At 43.4% G+C, this 19,894-nt stretch overlaps 1 protein-coding gene across 1 annotated transcript in view; it reads right to left on the bottom strand.

Moving 5' to 3' along the window:
• dnah2 (dynein, axonemal, heavy chain 2) overlaps positions 1 to 18,618 on the bottom strand; it is a gene marked incomplete in the record, with an annotated part of 180,590 nt that extends 161,972 nt beyond the window's left edge. Inside the window, 8 exon segments of the mRNA XM_029760275.1 lie at positions 8,913 to 9,104; positions 9,545 to 9,783; positions 10,094 to 10,204; positions 12,590 to 12,818; positions 14,152 to 14,322; positions 15,160 to 15,233; positions 17,211 to 17,392; positions 18,431 to 18,618. Of these exon segments, the coding sequence (XP_029616135.1) occupies positions 8,913 to 9,104; positions 9,545 to 9,783; positions 10,094 to 10,204; positions 12,590 to 12,818; positions 14,152 to 14,322; positions 15,160 to 15,233; positions 17,211 to 17,358 (1,164 nt within the window).
• Between the last annotated feature and the right edge of the window lie 1,276 nt (positions 18,619 to 19,894).

The raw sequence follows: 19,894 nt of genomic DNA, 5'->3' as shown, positions 1-19,894 counted from the left end.
TGAGTTAATTAAGCAATTTCAAGGCCATTATGCGTAGGGTCAACAGTGATGTTTTGCTTCAATAGAGTGATCAGGGGCGTGCAACTATAGTTTTCCTTCCCAGAAAACACATTAGTGCAACACATTCGCCAGAAAATAGCTTCATTTTCATCAGATGACAACAGAAGTGCAACACTATTTGGCTGGCAGCCACACTAGTAAATGAGCTTAAAATGAAAAAACAAGATATTAGCAAAACAATGCATAGCTATTATATTTCTACTGTTTATCATAGAAATGTTTTGCTTGAAGATATACTTGCATCTTACTGGAGAAAAGTAGGCTACACCGAGAAAAGTACCAGAGAAAAGTAGCTACCCATCAGTCAGAGTGCTGTCTGCTGATAAGAATGCCTTTTGGTGAATTCTCATCCAAGTGGAGAAGTGCAACTGAAGCACAAAATTTGTCTGATGCCGAGCAGAAATTACAATAAGAAGCATTTTAGATCTGCGTTTACAAAACTCAGCAAGATATTAACGTGACCTCTGGTATAATAATGACCAGTTGCCCATTATTTTGGCTACCGTGACAAGAAGAAAAGATATCATGACTTTGAAAGGGGGGCTCCACCAGGCACTGGTACCACTAACTTTTTTGCAGCGTCACACAACGGAATACATTTGAGTCATCATCTTATATAGTCATTATCAAGTCATTCACAATGCTTTATTAATAAGTGTAGGGCGAATGCAGACAGAATCAAGGAATCAAGACATTAAAACGGAATTCAAGAATATTCCAAAATGTATTGAACTAAGTATTATATAAATACTGAACATAAATATAAACGCAACATGCAACAATTTCAAAGATTTGACTGAGTTACAGTTCAGATAAGGAAATCAGTCAATTTAAATAAATTCATTAGGCCCTAATCTATGGATTTCACATGACTGGGCAGGGGTGCAGCCATGATTGGGCCTTGGAGGGCATAGGCCCAACCACTTTGCAGCCAGGCCCACTCACTGGGGAGCCAGGCACAGCCAATCAGAATTAGTTTTTCCATACAAAAGGTCTTTATTACAGAAAAAAATACTCCGGTCGACGTACTGTCACATTCTCTAAAACGACATTGGAGGCAACTTATGGTAGAGAAATGAATATTACATTACCTGGCAACAGCTCTGGTGGACATTCCTGCAGTCAGCATACTAATTGCACGCACCCTCAAAACTGAGGCATTGTGTTGTGTGACAAAATTGCCCATTTTAGAGTGGCCTTTTATTGTCCCAAGCACAAGGTGCACATACAGTATGTAATGATCATTCTGTTTAATCAGCTTCTTGATATGCCACATCTTGGCAAAGGAGAAATGCTCCCTAACACAGATATAAACAAATTTGTGCACCAAATTTGAGAGAAATAAGCTTTTTGTGCATATGGAAAACTTCTGGTATTTTTTATTTCAGCTCATGAAACATGGGGCCAAGACCTTACATGAAATAAGATAGGAAGCTACATACAGGGTCAGTATCAATACCAAATGTACAATGTGCAGGGATAATGGTGTATTTAAGGTAGATATGTACATATAGGTGGGGATTGGGAGAAAGCCTTCTAGTAGATGGAAAGGTACCCAAAATCCTTCTTAATTAGATGTTAACTACAAAGTAGCCTATGCCTACCTGGCAGAAGGAAAACATGATTCTTTGCATCAATCCAGTTGAATTAAAAGGGTAACAACACCCATAAATCTTAATTTCTTCGATTTTTCCCAGGCCTCAAAAGCGGTCTCCTGATGTGGTTTAAGCATTGTTGTGGACATACAATATCCAATTTGGTTGTTTTTCTATTAAAAAAGTGAGATTTTGTGAGAGAAAAAACAAACAAAACTAAATGGTGAAAACGGAATCAGGGATACTTTTTTTTACAAAATGCATAAGGCCTTAGAAGTACAATAGACTACCAAGAAGATATTTAATAAATACGCTGCTACATCATCTAAGCAGGAATGCATGATTAAAATATATTTATATGCAACTTAATCCAGTGATTGTCATGAATTTTGGGTTGACAATTAGGCTATTTCTTTTATTTTACTGTCAAAACAGGGTTCCAGAATTTTCCTTCATCTTTATGTGCACTAATATTATATATACAGTTGAAGTTGGAAGTTTACATACACCTTAGCCAAATACATTTAAACTCAGTTTTTCATAATTCCTGACATTTAATCTGAGAAAAAATCCCTGTCTTGGTCAGTTAGGATCACCACTTTATTTTAAGAATGTGAAATGTCAGAATAATAGTACAGAGAATTATATATTTAAGCTTTTATTTCTTTCATCACATTCCCAGTGGGTCAGAAGTTTACATACACTCAATTAATATTTGGTAGCATTGCCCTTAAATTGTTTAACTTGGGTCAAACGTTTCAGGTAGCTTTCCACAAGCTTCCCACAATAAGTTGGGTGAATTTTGGCCCATTCCTCCTGACAGAGCTGGTGTAACTGAGTCAGGTTTGTAGGCCTCCTTGCTCGCACAAGCGTTTTCAGTTCTGCCCACAAATGTTCTATAGGATTGAGGTCAGGGCTTTGTGATGGCCACTCCAATACCTTGACTTTGTTGTCCTTAAGCCATTTTGCCACAACTTTGGAAGTATGCTTGGGGTCATTGTCCATTTGGAAGACCCATTTGCGACCAAGCTTCAACTTCCTGACTGATGTCTTGAGATGTTGTTTCAATATATCCACATTATTTTCCTCCTGATACCATCTATTTTGTGAAGTGCACCAGTCCCTCCTGCAGCAATACACCCCCACAACATGATGCTGCCACCCCCGTGCTTCACTGTTGGGATGGTGTTCTTCGACTTGCAAGCATCCCCCTTTTTCCTCCAAACATAACAATGGTAATTATGGCCAAACAGTTCTATTTTTGTTTCATCAGACCAGAGGACATTTCTCCAAAAAGTACAATCTTTGTCCCCATGTGCAGTTGCAAACCGTAGTCTGGATTTTTTATGGCGGTTTTGAAGCAGTGGCATCTTCCTTGCTGAGCAGCCTTTCAGGTTATGTCGATATAGGACTCATTTTACTGTGGATACAGACACTTTGGTACCTGTTTCCTCCAGCATCTTCACAAGGTCCTTTGCTGTTGTTCTGGGATTGAGTTGCACTTTTCACACCAAAGTACATTCATCTCTAAGAGACAGAACAAGTCTTCTTCCTGAGCGGTATGACGGATGCGTGGTCCCATGGTGTTTATACTTGCGTACTATTGTTTCTACAGATGAACGTGGTACCTTCAGGCGTTTGGAAATTGCTCCCAAGGAGGAACCAGACTTGTGGAGGTCTACAATTTTTTTCTGAGGTCTTGGATGATCTCTTTTGATTTTCCCATGATGTCAAGCAAAGAGGCACTGAGTTTGAAGATAGGCCTTGAAATACATCCACAGGTACACCTCCAATTGACTCAAATGATGTCAATTAGCCTATCAGAAGCTTCTAAAGCCATGACATCATTTTCTGGAATTGCTGTTTAAAGGCACAGTCAACTTAGTGTATGTAAACGTCTGACACACTGGAATTGTGATACAGTGAATTATAAGTGAAATAATCTGTCTGTAAATAATTGTTGGAAAAAATTATTTGTCTTGCACAAAGTAAATGTCCTAACCGACTTGCCAAAACTATAGTTTGTTAACAAGACATTTGTGGAGTGGTTGAAAAATTGGTTTTACTGACTCCAACATAAGTGTATGTAAACTTCCGACTTCAACTGTAGGTCTAATTCAATTGGTGCTAATTCACCACCTGAGGAGATGGAAAGTCAAAACACCAGATCGCTAACTCTAAATACACTACAAGATGAAAAATATGTGGACACCTGCTCGTCAAAAATCTAATTCCAAAATCATAAGCATTAATATGGAGTTGGTCCCCCCTTTGCTGCTATAATAGCCTTCACTCTTCTGGGAAGGCTTTCCACTAGATGTTGGAACATTGCTGCGGGGACTTGCTTCCATTCAGCCACAATAGCATTAGTGAGGTCAGGCACTGATGTTGGGGGATTAGGCCTGTATCACATTCTGCATTCCAATTCATCCAAAAGGTGTTTGATGGGATCAAGTTCTTCCACACCGATCTCAACAAACCATTGTCATGCTGAAACAGGAAATGGGCCTAGCCTGAACCATGAAAAACAGCGCTAGACCCTTATTCCTCCTCCACCAAACTTTACAGTTGGCACTATGCATTAGGGTAGCGTTCTCCTGGCATCCGCCAAATCCAGATTTGTGTGTCGGACTGCCAGATGGTAAAGCGTGATTCATCACTGCAGATGAAGTGTTTCCACTGCTCCAGAGTCCAATGGCAAGGAGCTTTTCAGGCCTTCATGAGAACCAGTTTCATCATAGCGCTTGATGGTTTTTGCGACTGCACTTGAAGAAACTTTCAACGTTTTTGACATTTTCTGGATTGACTGACCTTCATGTTTTAAAGTAATGATGGACTGTTGATTCTCTTTGCTTATTTGAGCTGTTCTTGCCATATAATGGACTTGGACTTTTACCAAATAGGGCTATCTTCTGTATACCACCCCTACCTTGTCACAACACAACTGATTGGCTGAAACGCATTAAGGAAAGAAATTCCACAAATTAACTTTTAACAAGGCACACCTGTTCATTGAAATGCATTTCAGGTGACTACCTCATGAAGTTGGTTGAGAGAATGCCAAGAGTGTGCAAAGCTATCATCAAGGCAAGACTCTGAAATATAAAATATATTTTGATATTACAGAAAGGAGGAGATACAAACCCCATTGGGCAATGAATGGAGAAATGCCCCACCCAACTGACTGTTGACCCATCACATTCACGTTGTCATGCTGCGTCGCGCGTTTTTACAATTTTTATATTATTTTTTTATTTTATTTTATTTAACCAGGTAGGCCAGTTGAGAACAAGTTCTCATTTACAACTGCGACCTGGCCAAGATAAAGCAAAGCAGTGCGACAAAAACAACAACCCAGAGTTACACAAAAACAAACGTACAGTCAATAACACAATAGAAAATAAATATAGAAAAATCCATGTACAGTGTGTGCAAATGTAGAAGAGTAGGGAGGTAGGCAATAAATAGGCCATAGAGGTGAAAATAATTACAATTTAGCATTAATACTGGAGTGATAGATGTGCAGATGATGAGATACTGGGGTGCAAAAGAGCAAGAGGGTAGGTAATAATATGGGGATGAGGTAGTTGGGTGTGCTATTTACAGATTGGCTGTGGACAGATACAGTGATAGGTAAGCTGCTCTGACAGCTGATGCTTAAAGTTAGAGAGGGAGATATAAGACTTCAGCTTCAGAGATTTTTGCAATTCGTTCCAGTCATTGGAAGCAGAGAACTGGAAGGAGAGGCGGCCAAAGGAAGTGTTGGCTTTGGGGATGACCAGTGAAATATACCTGCTGGAGCACGTGCTACGGGTGGGTGTTGCTATGGTGACCAGTGAGCTGAGATAAGGTGGGGCTTTACCTAGCAAAGACTTATAGATGACCTGGAGCCAGTGGCTTTGGCGACAGATATGTAGTGGGGGCCAGCCAACGAGAGCATACAGGTTGCAGTGGTGGGTAGTATATGAGGCTTTGGTGATAAAACAGATGGCACTGTGATAGACTACATCCAGTTTGCTGAGTAGAGTGTTGGGGGCTATTTTGTAAATGACATCGCCAAAGTCAAGGATCGGTAGGATAGTCAGTTTTACGAGGGTATGTTTGGTGGCATGAGTGAAGGAGGCTTTGTTGCAAAATAGGAAGGTTGCTAAGCTAATCGTCACGCAATCCCTTCTCAAAGTTAGTGTTCCAAAAGCTATACGATATTCCAAAGCTTTACGATATTACAGAGAACAAGTTAATTATCTCATATCTTGGAAAATATTTGCAATGCTGCACTTCTTGTTCACGAACTTCATGCTAATGTTCTGTTTTTGAGCTAGCGCCCAACTGAATCCCATTCACTCCTTGAAATAGAGCTCTCCTTGTTCCAGAATCACCCAGAATGCACTGCGCAGCCCATTGACGACTTATGGGCAATGTCCACAATGTAAATGTAATGTAAATTCCAATATCCTCAAAATGATCTCTGTAGGAAAGCAACGTTACTCTGCTCTCACTCTGGGCAGAGATACCGTTTATAGCTCAGTGGCAGAGACAAACTGCAAGTTGACGGTGAGTAAGACTCCTAAATTGATAGTGCATTTTATTTAGGCAATTTTACAGGTAGCTAGCTACTTTGGTATTATTGTGTGTAGCTTTGTTGTCTAGCTAGCTAGCCAGCCAGCCCAGAGAGAGAGAGCATTGCATTGTTGATTTTTCAAATGTTTCTACCAACCTTCTTATAAAAACAAAATTAAACATTGGTTCACAAAAAAACAAATTCTTCACATATTAGTGTTATTTAACACGATTTAACACTGTTAATCAGGAATTAGTGGTTTCGGGGTGGATCATCCCTTTAATACTAAGAAAATGTATGTCTGAATCCTATTCACTAGTGCATTAGTTGACCAGTGTCCATTGGGATGCATTGACTAGTTAACCATGAGCGTGTGTATATTCATCAATGACCGGTAGTTCCAAAATGATCATACTTATTTCGTTTTTATGGTTTTCTCTCTGGGCATTAGCTGAAACCGTGTTCCACAGTCACAAGGCCATGGCCTCAGGGTCTGTGGGCTTGGAAAATTATATTAAACCAGACATTGTTGTGTTGTGTTCTCTCTCCAGCAGCACAAAGAAAAGCAAGAAATGAACACAATGGTTAGTGAGGCCCCTGCAGCAGGGAGGCAAGGGGGGGTGGGAAGGCGGACATACACACACACATGCACGCACAGGCAAATGTCCACACGTGCACCCCCACACACACACATTAGATCTATACATACGTGCACACAAACACACACTGCTGCTACCATGACTCAAATGGACTCTGATTAGAAATGATTAGCCAAAAACTCAAACACGACAGAAACCCCATCAGACAGAGCTGGTTCTACTCCAGCATTCAGAAAGAGATAAAACATTTTGCTGAAATAAACACACAGTTTCTTTTAGGTTATTTTACGCCATTGGAAGGAGAAAAGCCTCTCAACCATGAGACCAGTGAAAACGTAGTGAGAGTGGTGGTGGTGGACACAGCAGTAGCAACACACACACACACACACACACAGCTGGTGGTACAGAAATAACTTGGGGTCATTAGTTACATAAAACACAGTAATATTTTCTGCGTTCCTTCCCTGCCAATGACAACAGTGGCGGTTGGGGTTGCTGAGCGGTTGCTGAGCGGAGGGAGTGGCGGTAGACGATCCGAGCCAAGTCTATGAACCAGCTAGTGTGATCCAGGTCATTGGTCACCAATGATGCCTTCATGATGCCTTCAAACTCCCGGCCTGCTCTACACAGAATGCCTTTATGCAGTAGTGCCACAGTGCACATACTGCAGCAGCAAAATGGTTGTAAAAACCATCGCTTTCCTTTCAGAGGGGTTTGGAGGAATAATAAAAAGGGGGCTCGGAGGGCAGAGAAAAAGCTCTATCGCGTAGTAAAAATCACAAAGAACTAGTGGAGAAAGAAGCCAAAAGGACATGTGGATGGACATAAAAGCACATCTGTGATGCTTGGAGCATGGGACCGCTTCAGTCCGTGTGAAGTTATCAGCATATTATATTATAATAAACAGAGAAAACCCTGCTAAAACAAACTGCTATTCAAAATAAGCATTAATTTCCTCCAAAAATTATTGAACAGAAGGTCCACTATAACTTCTTGGTAAGTTACACTAGTTACTTTCTAGCTGGTGGAGAAACTGTGACAACATAACAGACTTAGGGTTGCATCTCTCTCTCTCTCTCTCTCTCTCTCTCTCTCTCTGTCTCTGTCTCTGTCTCTGTCTCTGTCTCTCTCTCTCTCTCTCTTCTCTCTCTGTCTCTCTCTCTCTCTCTCTCTCTCTCTGTCTCTCTCTCTCTCTCTGTCTCTGTCTCTCTCTCTCTCTCTCTCTCTCTCTCGTGGAGAAGGAGAGATGGAGGGAGAGACCCAGGCATTTTGTCTGAGGCTGCGGAGGTGTTGGATGAAGGCTGATCTGACCCGAGCAGATCAGGAAGAAGTGAGAGAGGGAGGGAGAGAGAGAGAGGGGCTCCTTTGAATCCTCCGTGGCTGGCGGGCCTTTGAGCTAGGTTATGTTTCTCCCCTCCCCACACCCCCACTAACCCCAAGGAAACAATTAGATCAAATGTTTTGTGCCAGTCAGTCTCTCTCCTTGATGTACTATCAAAGGGCCGGAGATAGAGAAAAGGAGGGAGACGGAGGAAGAAAAAAAATGAACAAGAAAAGGAATACGGTCGGTGGGACAGCAACAAACGATTCCAGCGACGGGAGAGGGGAAGGTCAGGGCGTAATTATGAGAGGTTAAATGCTTTTCCCGGCTTCGCCTGTCTAGGAGATTGAAATAAAAATGGCGGGATTGTAAAAGGAGTGTGGCCCTCTACTCGGCTAACATGGAAGGGGTGTCGTGGCTGTGATCTGTACATGTTCTCTCTCTCTCTCTCTTTCACTGTTACTACAAGCTGATCCCTTCTCAGAGGAACAGAGGGGCAGTAGTGCGCTCTGATTGGAGTGCTGAGTAACATGAGAGAGGACCTGAGGGCCAGCTGATTGGTTGGAAATATAATCTCAGAAGGAGCGGTAAATGGTTGGAGTTGATAGGGAGGGATATGACTGGGTATCTCAGTGAAACAGGGTTATGGTCAATTCCATTTCAATTCTTCAGTTAATTGATTCAAAAATCAAATTGATCCCAACCTTTCACTGGAGTGAATCTGACAGAGAGAGGGTCCGTCCCATACAATACAAAAACCCAACGGTTTTCTCTACCTTTCTGAAGAGAGCGGTGAGTCTCTCGCGGGTGTTGTAGTAGACAGAGTTGACCCAGATGAGGCGGATGAGGTTGAGGATGTGGGCCAGCTTGGGAACCACCTCTCTGGGCTTGAGCTGAGCCATCTCCTCACATGGCTCCCTCAGCAGGGACAGGAAGGACAGGTTGGACTGGGCTTGGAGAGAGCCATCCTAGAAACACAGACATGGCGTCTCAAATGACACCCTATTCACTACATGGTGCGCTACTTTCAACCAGAGCCCTAGTAGGGAGTGGAGAGGTAGGACTTGGAAAGAGGGTATTGGTTTAAGGTGAACTTTGGTAAGCTGAACTCAATTTTAATGACTTATGAATAGACTACTCTACAGTGTCTGAATTCAGAATTCTTGCATAATCAGGAAATATCCCATCTCTGCTCTATGCATGCTAGCCTGGTCCCAGATCTCTTTGTACTGTCTTGCCAACTCCTATGGTCTCTGTCACACCAGGAGTTGGCAAGACAGCACAAACACTGGGACCAGGCTATGTGTACGCTTTCTCTGCTATGTGTGTGTGTGTGTGTGTGTGTGTGTGTGTGTGTGTGTGTGTGTGTGTGTGTGTGTGTGTGTGTGTGTGTGTATCTGCTTGGCACCTGGATCTGCTTGGCCAGCTTGCAGAAGGGGGGTACGTAGGAGGACTTGAAGAGCTGCAGCGTGCTCTGGATGTGACGGACCCCGGGCTTCTGCAACTGCTGGCTGATCCCAGAGAGGTCGGCACAGCGACTCCTCCAGAAGGAGATCTCCTCCAGGGGTCCAGAGCTGTCCCCCGTCTCCACCGTCTCCTGAGCATTCAGCACCTCCTTGATCTGACGGGTCCAGTGGATCATCACCACTGGGGAGGGGGAGGAGAGGGGATGGGGACAGAGGGGAGGAAAGGAACAGAGAAGGGACGGAGAAAGGAGAGGGAGCGGACAGAAGACGGCAGGGCAGTTGAATTAGATGAGGGTGAGGATAACAGAGGACAACAGAGTCAGGTACATTAGGAGTAACATGAATTGGAAAGCGAAAATGTTGTGATATTTATGAAAACACGCCGCCGCCAGCTTCACGCACGCACGGACAGACACACACACACACACACACACACACACACACACACACACACACACACACACACACACACTCCCCCGCCCCAGGCTTACTCTCCAGTCTCTGCACCAGCTCCTTGTCCTTGCTGGCCACCTCCGGGCTATGCTGCAGGGCCTCCATAGGGATATAAAGCACTGTGTTGCCCACCAGCTTGAACCTGGTGTCTGCACACACACACACACACACACACACAAACATTATTAATCATATTATGGTGTTGACAACAATGCAGATCAAGCATTCGGAAGCATTCCTATATTTGATTTCCAAGAAATAAAGCCATTTTAAATTGACTTCCTAGAAAACGCCTGGTGTTGTATATCTATAGAATAGAGTGTTAAGGATAACAAAGGTAGCTAATGGTTCAAAACTGTAACGTGTGTGTGTGTGTCCCCCCCCCCCGTCACGTAGACAACGTTCAAATATCTAGTACATCGACACAAACCAAGGCAAACCAACGTCCACTACTTCTACTGTAGCCCACCGAGTAGAACTTAGCGGAAACAGTTCCCCGCATCTCTCATCCTGCACCACACACCTCAAACATCTCCCACCACTTGAGCGAGAAATGCAGGAGTGAAAGGTTGACCAAAAACAACTACAATGCAGAGAAACATGAAAGAAAAATGGTTTGAATGAAAGAACAAGTGGTTGGTGGGTCCAAACAGAGTGCATTGGCCTGATAAATGAAGAGATGAAAGAGAACAGGGTCGGAGTATCAGTGTGAACCAGAGACTCTGGCTGTACTGCCTCTTGACTGGGAGGATAGTTAGGAGACACACACAAATAGAGAGACACACACACAGAGAGCAAGACTGGAAGCACAACAAAGAGATGCTCTGGCCTTTATGGGAAGAGTAAGAACACAAAAACAGAAGGAGAAATAATGAGACAACTCAGAGCAGCGAAGGTGAACAAAACCGCTAAAGAGCAATGCTGTTTTGGGTGTGTGTGTTTTGGGTGTGTGTGTTTTGTGTGTGTGTGTCTGCTTGAATCCATGTGTGTGTCTGATTGGGAACCTTTCGTGGATAAGTACCTATACATGTCTGTGTATAGATATAGATTTTGTTGTGCTTTGTGTATTTCTATATATCCAGTTAGTTGACCTTTGGCAGACTGAACTGAATGGATGAAGACACAGAGGACGAGGTAAAGCTTTGCCTTCTGGCCAAATGCATCTACTTCCTGATTGCTAGTGCGGCGTGCCAGGCGTGGGTGAAACCTGTATACCAGAGGCCATATTACCTGGGCTGTGCTCACCTCTCACCTCAATTACATATTTATGTAGTAAATGTGTTAAAGGCATCATCTGCAGTCACAGTGGTTGCATAGGTCGCGCCTCAAATGGCACCACATTCCCTATGTAGTGCACTGCTTTTGACCAGGGCCCATAGGGATCTGTTGAAAAGTAGTGCACTATATATGGAATCGGGTGCCATTGAGACGAACAGTTATTTGTTTGGCTTAGTAAGTTTTACATGTCGATATCTCGCAACAAGAAGAATGTTGTTTAGTTTACCCTGGAGGAATGGTATCCTTGAAATGCTTCGTTTTTTCTTAGGTAATTGACTGAATATGATCCATAAAATGAGTAAGGGGGAAGAGAGAAAAAAAAACAAAGAATGAAAGTACTACTGTCAGAATTTAATATTGCCCAAACCATTGGCTGATTATCCCACGAGTCTGACTGAGCTGCTGCTTCAGGTGAAGAGTGTGTGTGTGTGTGTGTGTGTGTGTGTGTGTGTGTGTGTGTGTGTGTGTGTGTGTGTGTGTGTGTGTGTGTGTGTGTGTGTGTGTGTGTGTGTGTGTGTGTGTGTGTGTTCTGATTATGTGTGTGCAGTTTCTGTTTACCGGCAGTGTAAAAAGTGGCGTAGTCTACGGTGATTTGGATAATTAGCATGATAACTGAACCATCACAGCGCTCCACTGGCTGTGTGTGTGTGTGTGTGTGTGTGCCCGGGTACGTGTGTGTACAGTACGTGTCTCTGACTGCACTGCGTGATTATGATTATGACTACGTGTGTCCTCATTGAGGTCACTTTTACTCAGAACCTTGACCTTTTCACTGAGAAGAAGAATAAGGAACCAATAGCACAATAAGACTCTATAGGTTGCTACAACACATGAAAGAACAACTAAATCAACCGTGAAGCATGAAACAGATCAATGGTTTTCTGTCAAAGCAGTCGTTTTGTCAAAGGGAAAAATGGAGTGTTGTTGAGGTTCTCTCTCAGAAAAATTGTTTTTTTTAGGTCTGAGCTGGTCACTTTTTAAATATATTAGTGCAAAGAGGCTGCTCATGGGACCTCATGGGGATAGAGAGGGGGATGAAATAGACAGAAGTGGAGCTGAAAGAGAGGGGGATAAGGTGTGGAAGGTTTACAATAGATGAGAGAAAGCGGGACTCCTGTGGAGTTGGGGAGGAAGAAGTGCAGGAACTGTGTGAAAACTCTGGGTGGCGCTGTGGTGAAGTGGCGCACGTGTGGAAGGCTAACACTAGGTGGCGCTGTGACGACTCGAGGAGCCACCTGTGACTTAGCAGCACCTACCTGTGAGGTTTGTGAGGAAGCGATGCATGTGGGCGGAGTAGTTGTTCTTGATGCTCTCGGGCCAGGCGGTGCTGAGGGTGACCTGGGGGGCGTGCACTCCGTTCATCATCCTCAGCAGGCTCTCGGTGGCGTTGCCCCGCACCGTACCAAACTGCACCGTGCTCTCAAACGTCTCCTCAAGGATCAGACCGCCATCAGAGCGGACGAAGAAGGCCAGCTGGTCTACCACCTGTAGGGAGGGGGGAGAGCGGAGGAGCAGGAGCACCAGACAATGGTTGAAAGAAAGAGGAGGGGGTGTGGAGAGGCAGGAAACACAAGTGGGTAATACGTTTGAACACATTAGCGAAAGATGTAAAAATACATAATTCAATTCTGCATTCTCTGATTCTCCTTTGTGTTAGGAGGAGGAAACTAACTGGTGTAGCGCCGCCTGAAAACGTAGACATTTCTCTTCCCCTTTAGACGGAGCTTGGTATTCAGGGACATCATTATCTCAATCTACAAAGCTCCAATCATTTGTAATAATAATAATGCACTGACGGTGCAATACAAGGAAGGCGCTCGAGGAAGAATCTCTACCTTGTTCTAACTGTGTGTGAACAGGGCTGGGGCTGGGGCAGTAGCTACCTGAGATCTCTACTTAAGGATATCTACCTTGTTCTAACTGTGTGTGAACAGGGCTGGGGCTGGGGCAGTAGCTACCTGAGATCTCTACTTAAGGATATCTACCTTGTTCTAACTGTATGTGAACAGGGCTGGGGCAGTAGCTACCTGAGATCTCTACTTAAGGATATCTACCTTGTTCTAACTGTGTGTGAACAGGGCTTGGGCTGGGGCAGTAGCTACCTGAGATCTCTACTTAAGGATATCTACCTTGTTCTAACTGTATGTGAACAGGGCTGGGGCAGTAGCTACTTGAGATCTCTACTTAAGGATATCTACCTTGTTCTAACTGTGTGTGAACAGGGCTGGGCAGTAGCTACCTGAGATCTCTACTTAAGGATATCTACCTTGTTCTAACTGTGTGTGAACAGGGCTGGGGCAGTAGCTACCTGAGATCTCTACTTAAGGATATCTACCTTGTTCTAACTGTGTGTGAACAGGGCTGGGGCAGTAGCTACCTGAGATCTCTACTTAAGGATACATACCTTGTTCTAACTGTATGTGAACAGGGCTGGGGAAGTAGCTACCTGAGATCTCTACTTAAGGATATCTACCTTGTTCTAACTGTGTGTGAACAGGGCTGGGGCAGTAGCTACCTGAGATCTCTACTTAAGGATATCTACCTTGTTCTAACTGTGTGTGAACAGGGCTGGGGCTGGGGCAGTAGCTACCTGAGATCTCTACTTAAGGATATCTACCTTGTTCTAACTGTGTGTGAACAGGGCTGGGGCTGGGGCAGTAGCTACCTGAGATCTCTACTTAAGGATATCTACCTTGGGGCAAATCCTAACATTCATTCAACTAAAGTCTCCTATTGACATCAATGTGTGGCTAAGTGGAAATTCGACTCAAGTGAAGGTTATGATTTGACCCAATATGAGCGGTTATTGAGGCTGTACCTGAGACGGCATGGCGTACTCCACCCGGAGGCCAGCGTAGGGGTCTGGGTAGACCACTAGGGTCCTGATGGAGCTGTCCAGGATGAACCTATCCAGGGCTTTTTCGTTCTCCTCTGACCAAGGCAGCTTAGACATGCCAGTCAGAGCCACACGGTTTTTAAACAGCATCCTCTGCAGAGGAAAAAAAGGGAAAGGTGAAAAACTGGAAACAAGAAAATAATCAATTAAATGTATTCATAAAGACCATTTTACAACAACAGTTGTCACAGGGGTTCTTACTAATGTCACTGTGTAGCAACATACCCCTCGACCATCCGGTCTTCCTTTACATGCAATTCCAAACCCCCAGAAGCTTTTTCAATAATAACAACACACAGTATCATTTCTTTATGGAGAGGACAGAGGAGAAAGAGCTAGCCTACCCCCAAAATCTGTTATTATTACCCAAATATATCATGGTCATATTACCATGCGGATAGATACAGGGCTGTGGTGCTCTGCTCTGCTGTCTTGTAATGTCGAATATGTTAGCAGGCAAACTGTGTAGCGGATGGGAGTTAGATCACTAACACTGTAGCTACACCACCCACCACCCCCCGCTACGCTCCACAGCTGCTGCCATCGTCCACAGGGCTACGGTCACTGCATGGAAATGCCATCTCTGTGTGGGTGGGTGTCTCTGTGTGTGTGTGTTCAGAGTGGTAATTAATTATATTAATTCAATTGATGAGAGAGACAGTGACTGTGCAGGTTCACTGACCAGCTGCTCACAAATCCCCTCCTCCTGTTCTCCACAATTATACCATTGTGTCCAATAGACTGAAACTGCCTTTTGACATTTTGTAGTGTGTGTGTGTGTGTGTGTGTGTGTTAATCTGCAATGGAGACACAGTGTAATTTGATACCATCGTGTGTAAGTCTTCTGATGCTACATTGTATTTGACAATCAATTCATTACTGTTGACAGGACATTCGCTATAGGGGGATACAGTATCATGATGGATTTACCAGGCCCACGGTGTACGTGTCCACTTCTTCTATGGTCACAGCCGTTCCTTGGCTGCTTTCCTCTTGAATCTCCTCTGTGCGTCACACACACAGGCAAACACACGCACGCGCAATACACACACACACACACACACACACACACACACACACACACACACCACATTTCAATAAGCATATGTAATTGCTGCGACAGGCCGACTCAGATTTTCATAACTACATCTTATTTTCTGTATTGTCAAGATAATCTCTGCTATTCTCTTTCCTGTCATTCTGGGGGGTGCAGTCATTACTTTCCGCAGTGGTTCTTTTTTTTTATTTAACCTTTAATTAACTACGAGTTCAACGCCGATAAACGTCTGCTCCTGTAATAACTTAATTACATAATTTAGACATTTCGGATAAAAGTATCTGTTGTAAAATCTATTTTATGCCTTATCATTTCAATAACCTTTTGGCAACCGAATCAATGAGTGTAAAAATAGCTAATTAAATCAATCGGAGCGTTTGAGCTATGACGAAAACAAGCTGAATGGTTGCATGGTTCCTGATGGCATGTTCAGCAGGGCACAACCTTCTCAGGTAGAAATACATTATGGAGAACGGACTGACATAACAGATCGCGTATGCTTCCAGATGACGTGGAGAAAGGGAATCATTTCATGCTGTTATTGTCTCATGTCAGATGGCGTCACTCCTCCTCCATCAACCAAACTGCCTTGCAGGACGTGGAACTCATATTCATGTTGAAATATTGAGCGTCCGCCATTCAAATAATGTAAACAAATGTCCTCATTTTTTTATATATCACTGCACTTTTATATGACTCTCAGTGAAATTGGCAGAATAACTAGCTAAATTATTTTTAAAAATGTGTTACAGTGTTTTAATAGTGAGAAAAGAAAAACAAAACGGTGGCTATTTCCTGCACAAATTCTGTGCAAGGACATTGGTTGCCAGTGCAGTGACTTGATCAGCTGTGCAGCTAACTGTTGTTTTAATGTCTATGGTTGTTGCTAGCTAGCTTACTGACGCAGCTAGCTAGCCAGTCGGCTAGCTCTTTCTTCACTGACATGAAAAGCTTACTTAGCCTGTTTAAACTACCCTGAAGTTGTAGACATGCAGCTCCACAATTAAGAGGAACTGACTGTTATCATAAAGCATTTTTTCAGTCAAAGATGATTTCAGTGACTGGCTCAGCTGTTACTGGACACATTTATGCTAGCTTTTGTGCCCATAGTCAAACTTCAGAAATACTGCTCATAATCCTGAGCTAGATGTAAAATGGGCTGACTTCTTCAACAAAAAACATCAACATTATTGACAGATGTATTGTTTTAGCTTAGATTAATTTAGACTGTTTTGAGGCAGAAATGGGGTTCAGCAACAGACAATGTAGCCTAGGTAATATTTTTGAATGTTAGACAGCCCATTGTAGCTGGACTACTCTTCATCTATCCCACTGTCCATTGCGAGAAACGAGACAGATCAGTGCAGGCGGAATCGATGCGCTGTCTGATGTAAGACAATGGCAAGCTGCTCTATACACGATACAATATTTCTATGTGCAACGTTTATAGCGTTGATCGCAGCCACCTGAACATGAGCCTGGTTGTGTGACATGCTAGACTAGTTAGTATATAGAGTCCAGGTTTGGTTATGTTAGCCTGGTCTAAGATCTGTTTGTGTAATCCTGCCAACTCTATTGCTGTCCTTCTCAAGGCAAACATGTTCGGTATGACAATGAGTAACCTAACGTAGCAGGCCTTTCTTTCTTTCTGATCCTGACCAGAATTTTTTTTTGTAGGGGAGGTTCTCTTCTGCACTGTTCAACCAATCCAGTAAATGTGGAGGAGGAGTTAAGAGTGTCACCTTATTAAAGTCCAAAAGCGGACATCGCATCACAGGCTCTCTTTCCATTTCCCCTAAACACCGGATGCATCCTGTTGTTCCGACCCAGCAGAGGGTGGACAATGAGTGGCAAGGAGTTGACACGATAACACAAACAGACTTCCTGGCACTCAGGTTTGGTTATGTCTCCTCTAGGCCTTTACCTCCAGGCTGCGTCTCCTTGTCTTCAGGCAGGCTCTCCCCAGGAGCAGGCGTGATGCTCTGGTTCTTGGCCTTTTTGCTCTTACCAGAGCTTGAGCGCTTGGACTTGCCCGAGGACTTGCCCGAGCGGGGCTTCTCTGGGTCCGCCATGGCCAACGAACCAGCCGCTGATGTTTGTCGTCAGCTGTAGAGGAGAGGAGAATAAAAAATAAAGATATACTGATACACTGACTCAGTGAAGGTAAATAAACTGAGCCTTTAAGTCCCCTCCAATTACCCTCCATAGGAAACTCTATTCCCTCTGATTCAGAGGGGTTGGGTTAAATGTGGAAGACACATTTCAGTTGAATACATTCAGTTGGACAACTGACTAGGTATCCCCCTTTCCCCTTTCCCTAGGACAATCCGGTGGTCCAGCCAAGGGAGTAAATGCTTGCAAATTAGTGTGAGACAGACAGTCCTGCTGTCTGGAGGAAACATCTGAGACAAAAGTAATAAACTCAAAACGGCAACAGGCTCATGAACTATTTATCTATCTGGGGCTGATATCCCCTCTCTGGTTTAGCCAGCCACCTCACTTGTCAAAGCTGGCAGGGTGACCATGTCTTTATTAAAACTTTGATTAAGTTCCCAAGTTGTCCGTTTCTAAGGGCTGTAGCTATGTAATAAAAGAGACAGGTTATTGAGGAAAGAAGAGAAAGGGAGTAATAAAAAGAAAGTTAGCAGAAAACCCTTTGAAATACACCCTCCCTTTAGATGTGAAATGGGAGGGAGCAGGTAAAGTTGACAGTGATCAATAACATTAATATAGACTGAGTCTGCTTCTGGCAGAGATGAACGAACTGTTAGATACAGTACTGGGATTTAATGTCAAACAGTGGACGGTTGTTGCAGAGGAAAGCCACCAAGAATTGTCCCAGTTGGAGTTAACGAGTGTCAAGTGAGCATACAAAATGCTTAGCTACTGTATATTGAACACACTGTAGCTAGCTAATGTAACTTGATACACATTTCTTTCTTTATAAGCTTGTCATTATCTTATTGCAGGATGGGTTTGCCTCTGAAGGCATGCTAAATCCATCATTTCCTTTCCAAAATTGTACATTTCTATATAAGTAGAATTACTTTCAGCATTTCACTAGCTAGCTGCAGACCAAATAGAGTTAGCTAACAACCGTAGCTGCAGTAACGTCGCTACCTACTTGACAACCAACCACCTTACCTTCCGTCAGGTAATAACTGTTTGCAACTCCACGTGTTTAATTATTTACCTAGCTATAGCACCTACATCAATATTGTTTATTCTTACATACTCTAAAACCACTAGATACTAAATGGCGTGATAAAATAGTTTTGAAGTAAACTGGCCAGGCAACTTTATCGGTTTCTTCAATGGTAGTTGGCTCCACTCTCCGGCTTTTGTAGAGGCGCGCTTGTAGACACGTCTCCATAGAAACGGCTCACGAGAGGGGGTTGCTTTGCACCGGTTCCACGTGCTCTTCTCGTTGCAAGCGCACCTCGCGAGAAGACAAGCCCACCTCGCGAGAAGACAAGCCCTCTACAACGATGGGACGTGAGCTTTCATGTCCCCAATTTGCTCATAACGAATGATTTACATTTGATTGTACAGTAACGTTATCCGTATGTTATCTCGTCGTCATGATAATTAGGCTACCCCATTCTGATGCAGATGTAGGAAGGTTCGTGGGAAGTAAAAAAATATGCGCGTACAAATTCAGATAAATAGCCATTATAAATACCATGTCACATTGCTTTCATTATCAAACAGCACAGTGAGAAATCCAGCAGGTGTGGCAGAGAATAATTACTGAGTGAGTGTGCCATGTTTGAGTGAATACAACCAACTGTCACTACACATTTTTACAAAATCACTCATCATAAACGACAACGGTAGGCCAACCAAGTGAATGCTAATTTAAAAAATGATCAGCATTAGATGTTGCACTTTCTGTGGCGAAAGTGACATATGACATTCCTGTTGATAAAAACAATAAATATGATGCTTTGAAAGAGAATCTGACTCACTGCAGGGAGAGTGCCTGGGATGCCAAGGCGTAGCCATTGAAACATTTTGCTTTATGAATGTTAAACTGGACTGGACATATCCAATGTAAACATTGCTAACTAGAAAAAATCAAGGCCATGGGGGCATCTACTCAGTTAAATATAAGAAAATACATCCTTACTGTATTAGGCCTATTCACTGTCTGAACTCCTCTGTTGCTCTCCAATGTATCAATCATGTAAGAATGGAGTGGCATATTGGATAGGGAAAAATAAACTGTAGGCCTACCCAAAGAACCCTCTCAAATGTCAACATGCAATTCCTAAGAGGCTGAAACAAGTTTGAAACACATACATTTTTCCAGTCTAACAAATCTGACTTTCACTTTTCACCATTTTCCACATCTCAAGTTTTTAAAATGGACAAGGCGAAAATGGACAGGCACCAGTAAGATTCCTTTCTATTCGTTGACCCTTGAGGATCACACAGGCATAGTGAGCCACTTGCTTTTTACACGAAAGGGTAAGTACCACGTCTGGGATTCCTCTGGACTCTGAGAGACGGAGAGTGCACTCCTTCAACCCTCTCTTGTGCATCAGAAAATGGGCACAGGCAGCTCAAAGCTGAACCTTGGCAAAAAGCAGCAGGGGAGTTGAAGTT

The sequence above is a fragment of the Salmo trutta genome, chromosome 8, assembly GCF_901001165.1.
Source record: "Salmo trutta chromosome 8, fSalTru1.1, whole genome shotgun sequence".
Taxonomy (NCBI): Eukaryota; Metazoa; Chordata; class Actinopteri; order Salmoniformes; family Salmonidae; genus Salmo; species Salmo trutta.
Note: the sequence above shows the minus strand (reverse complement) of the source record. Positions and strands in the feature narration are given on the sequence as shown.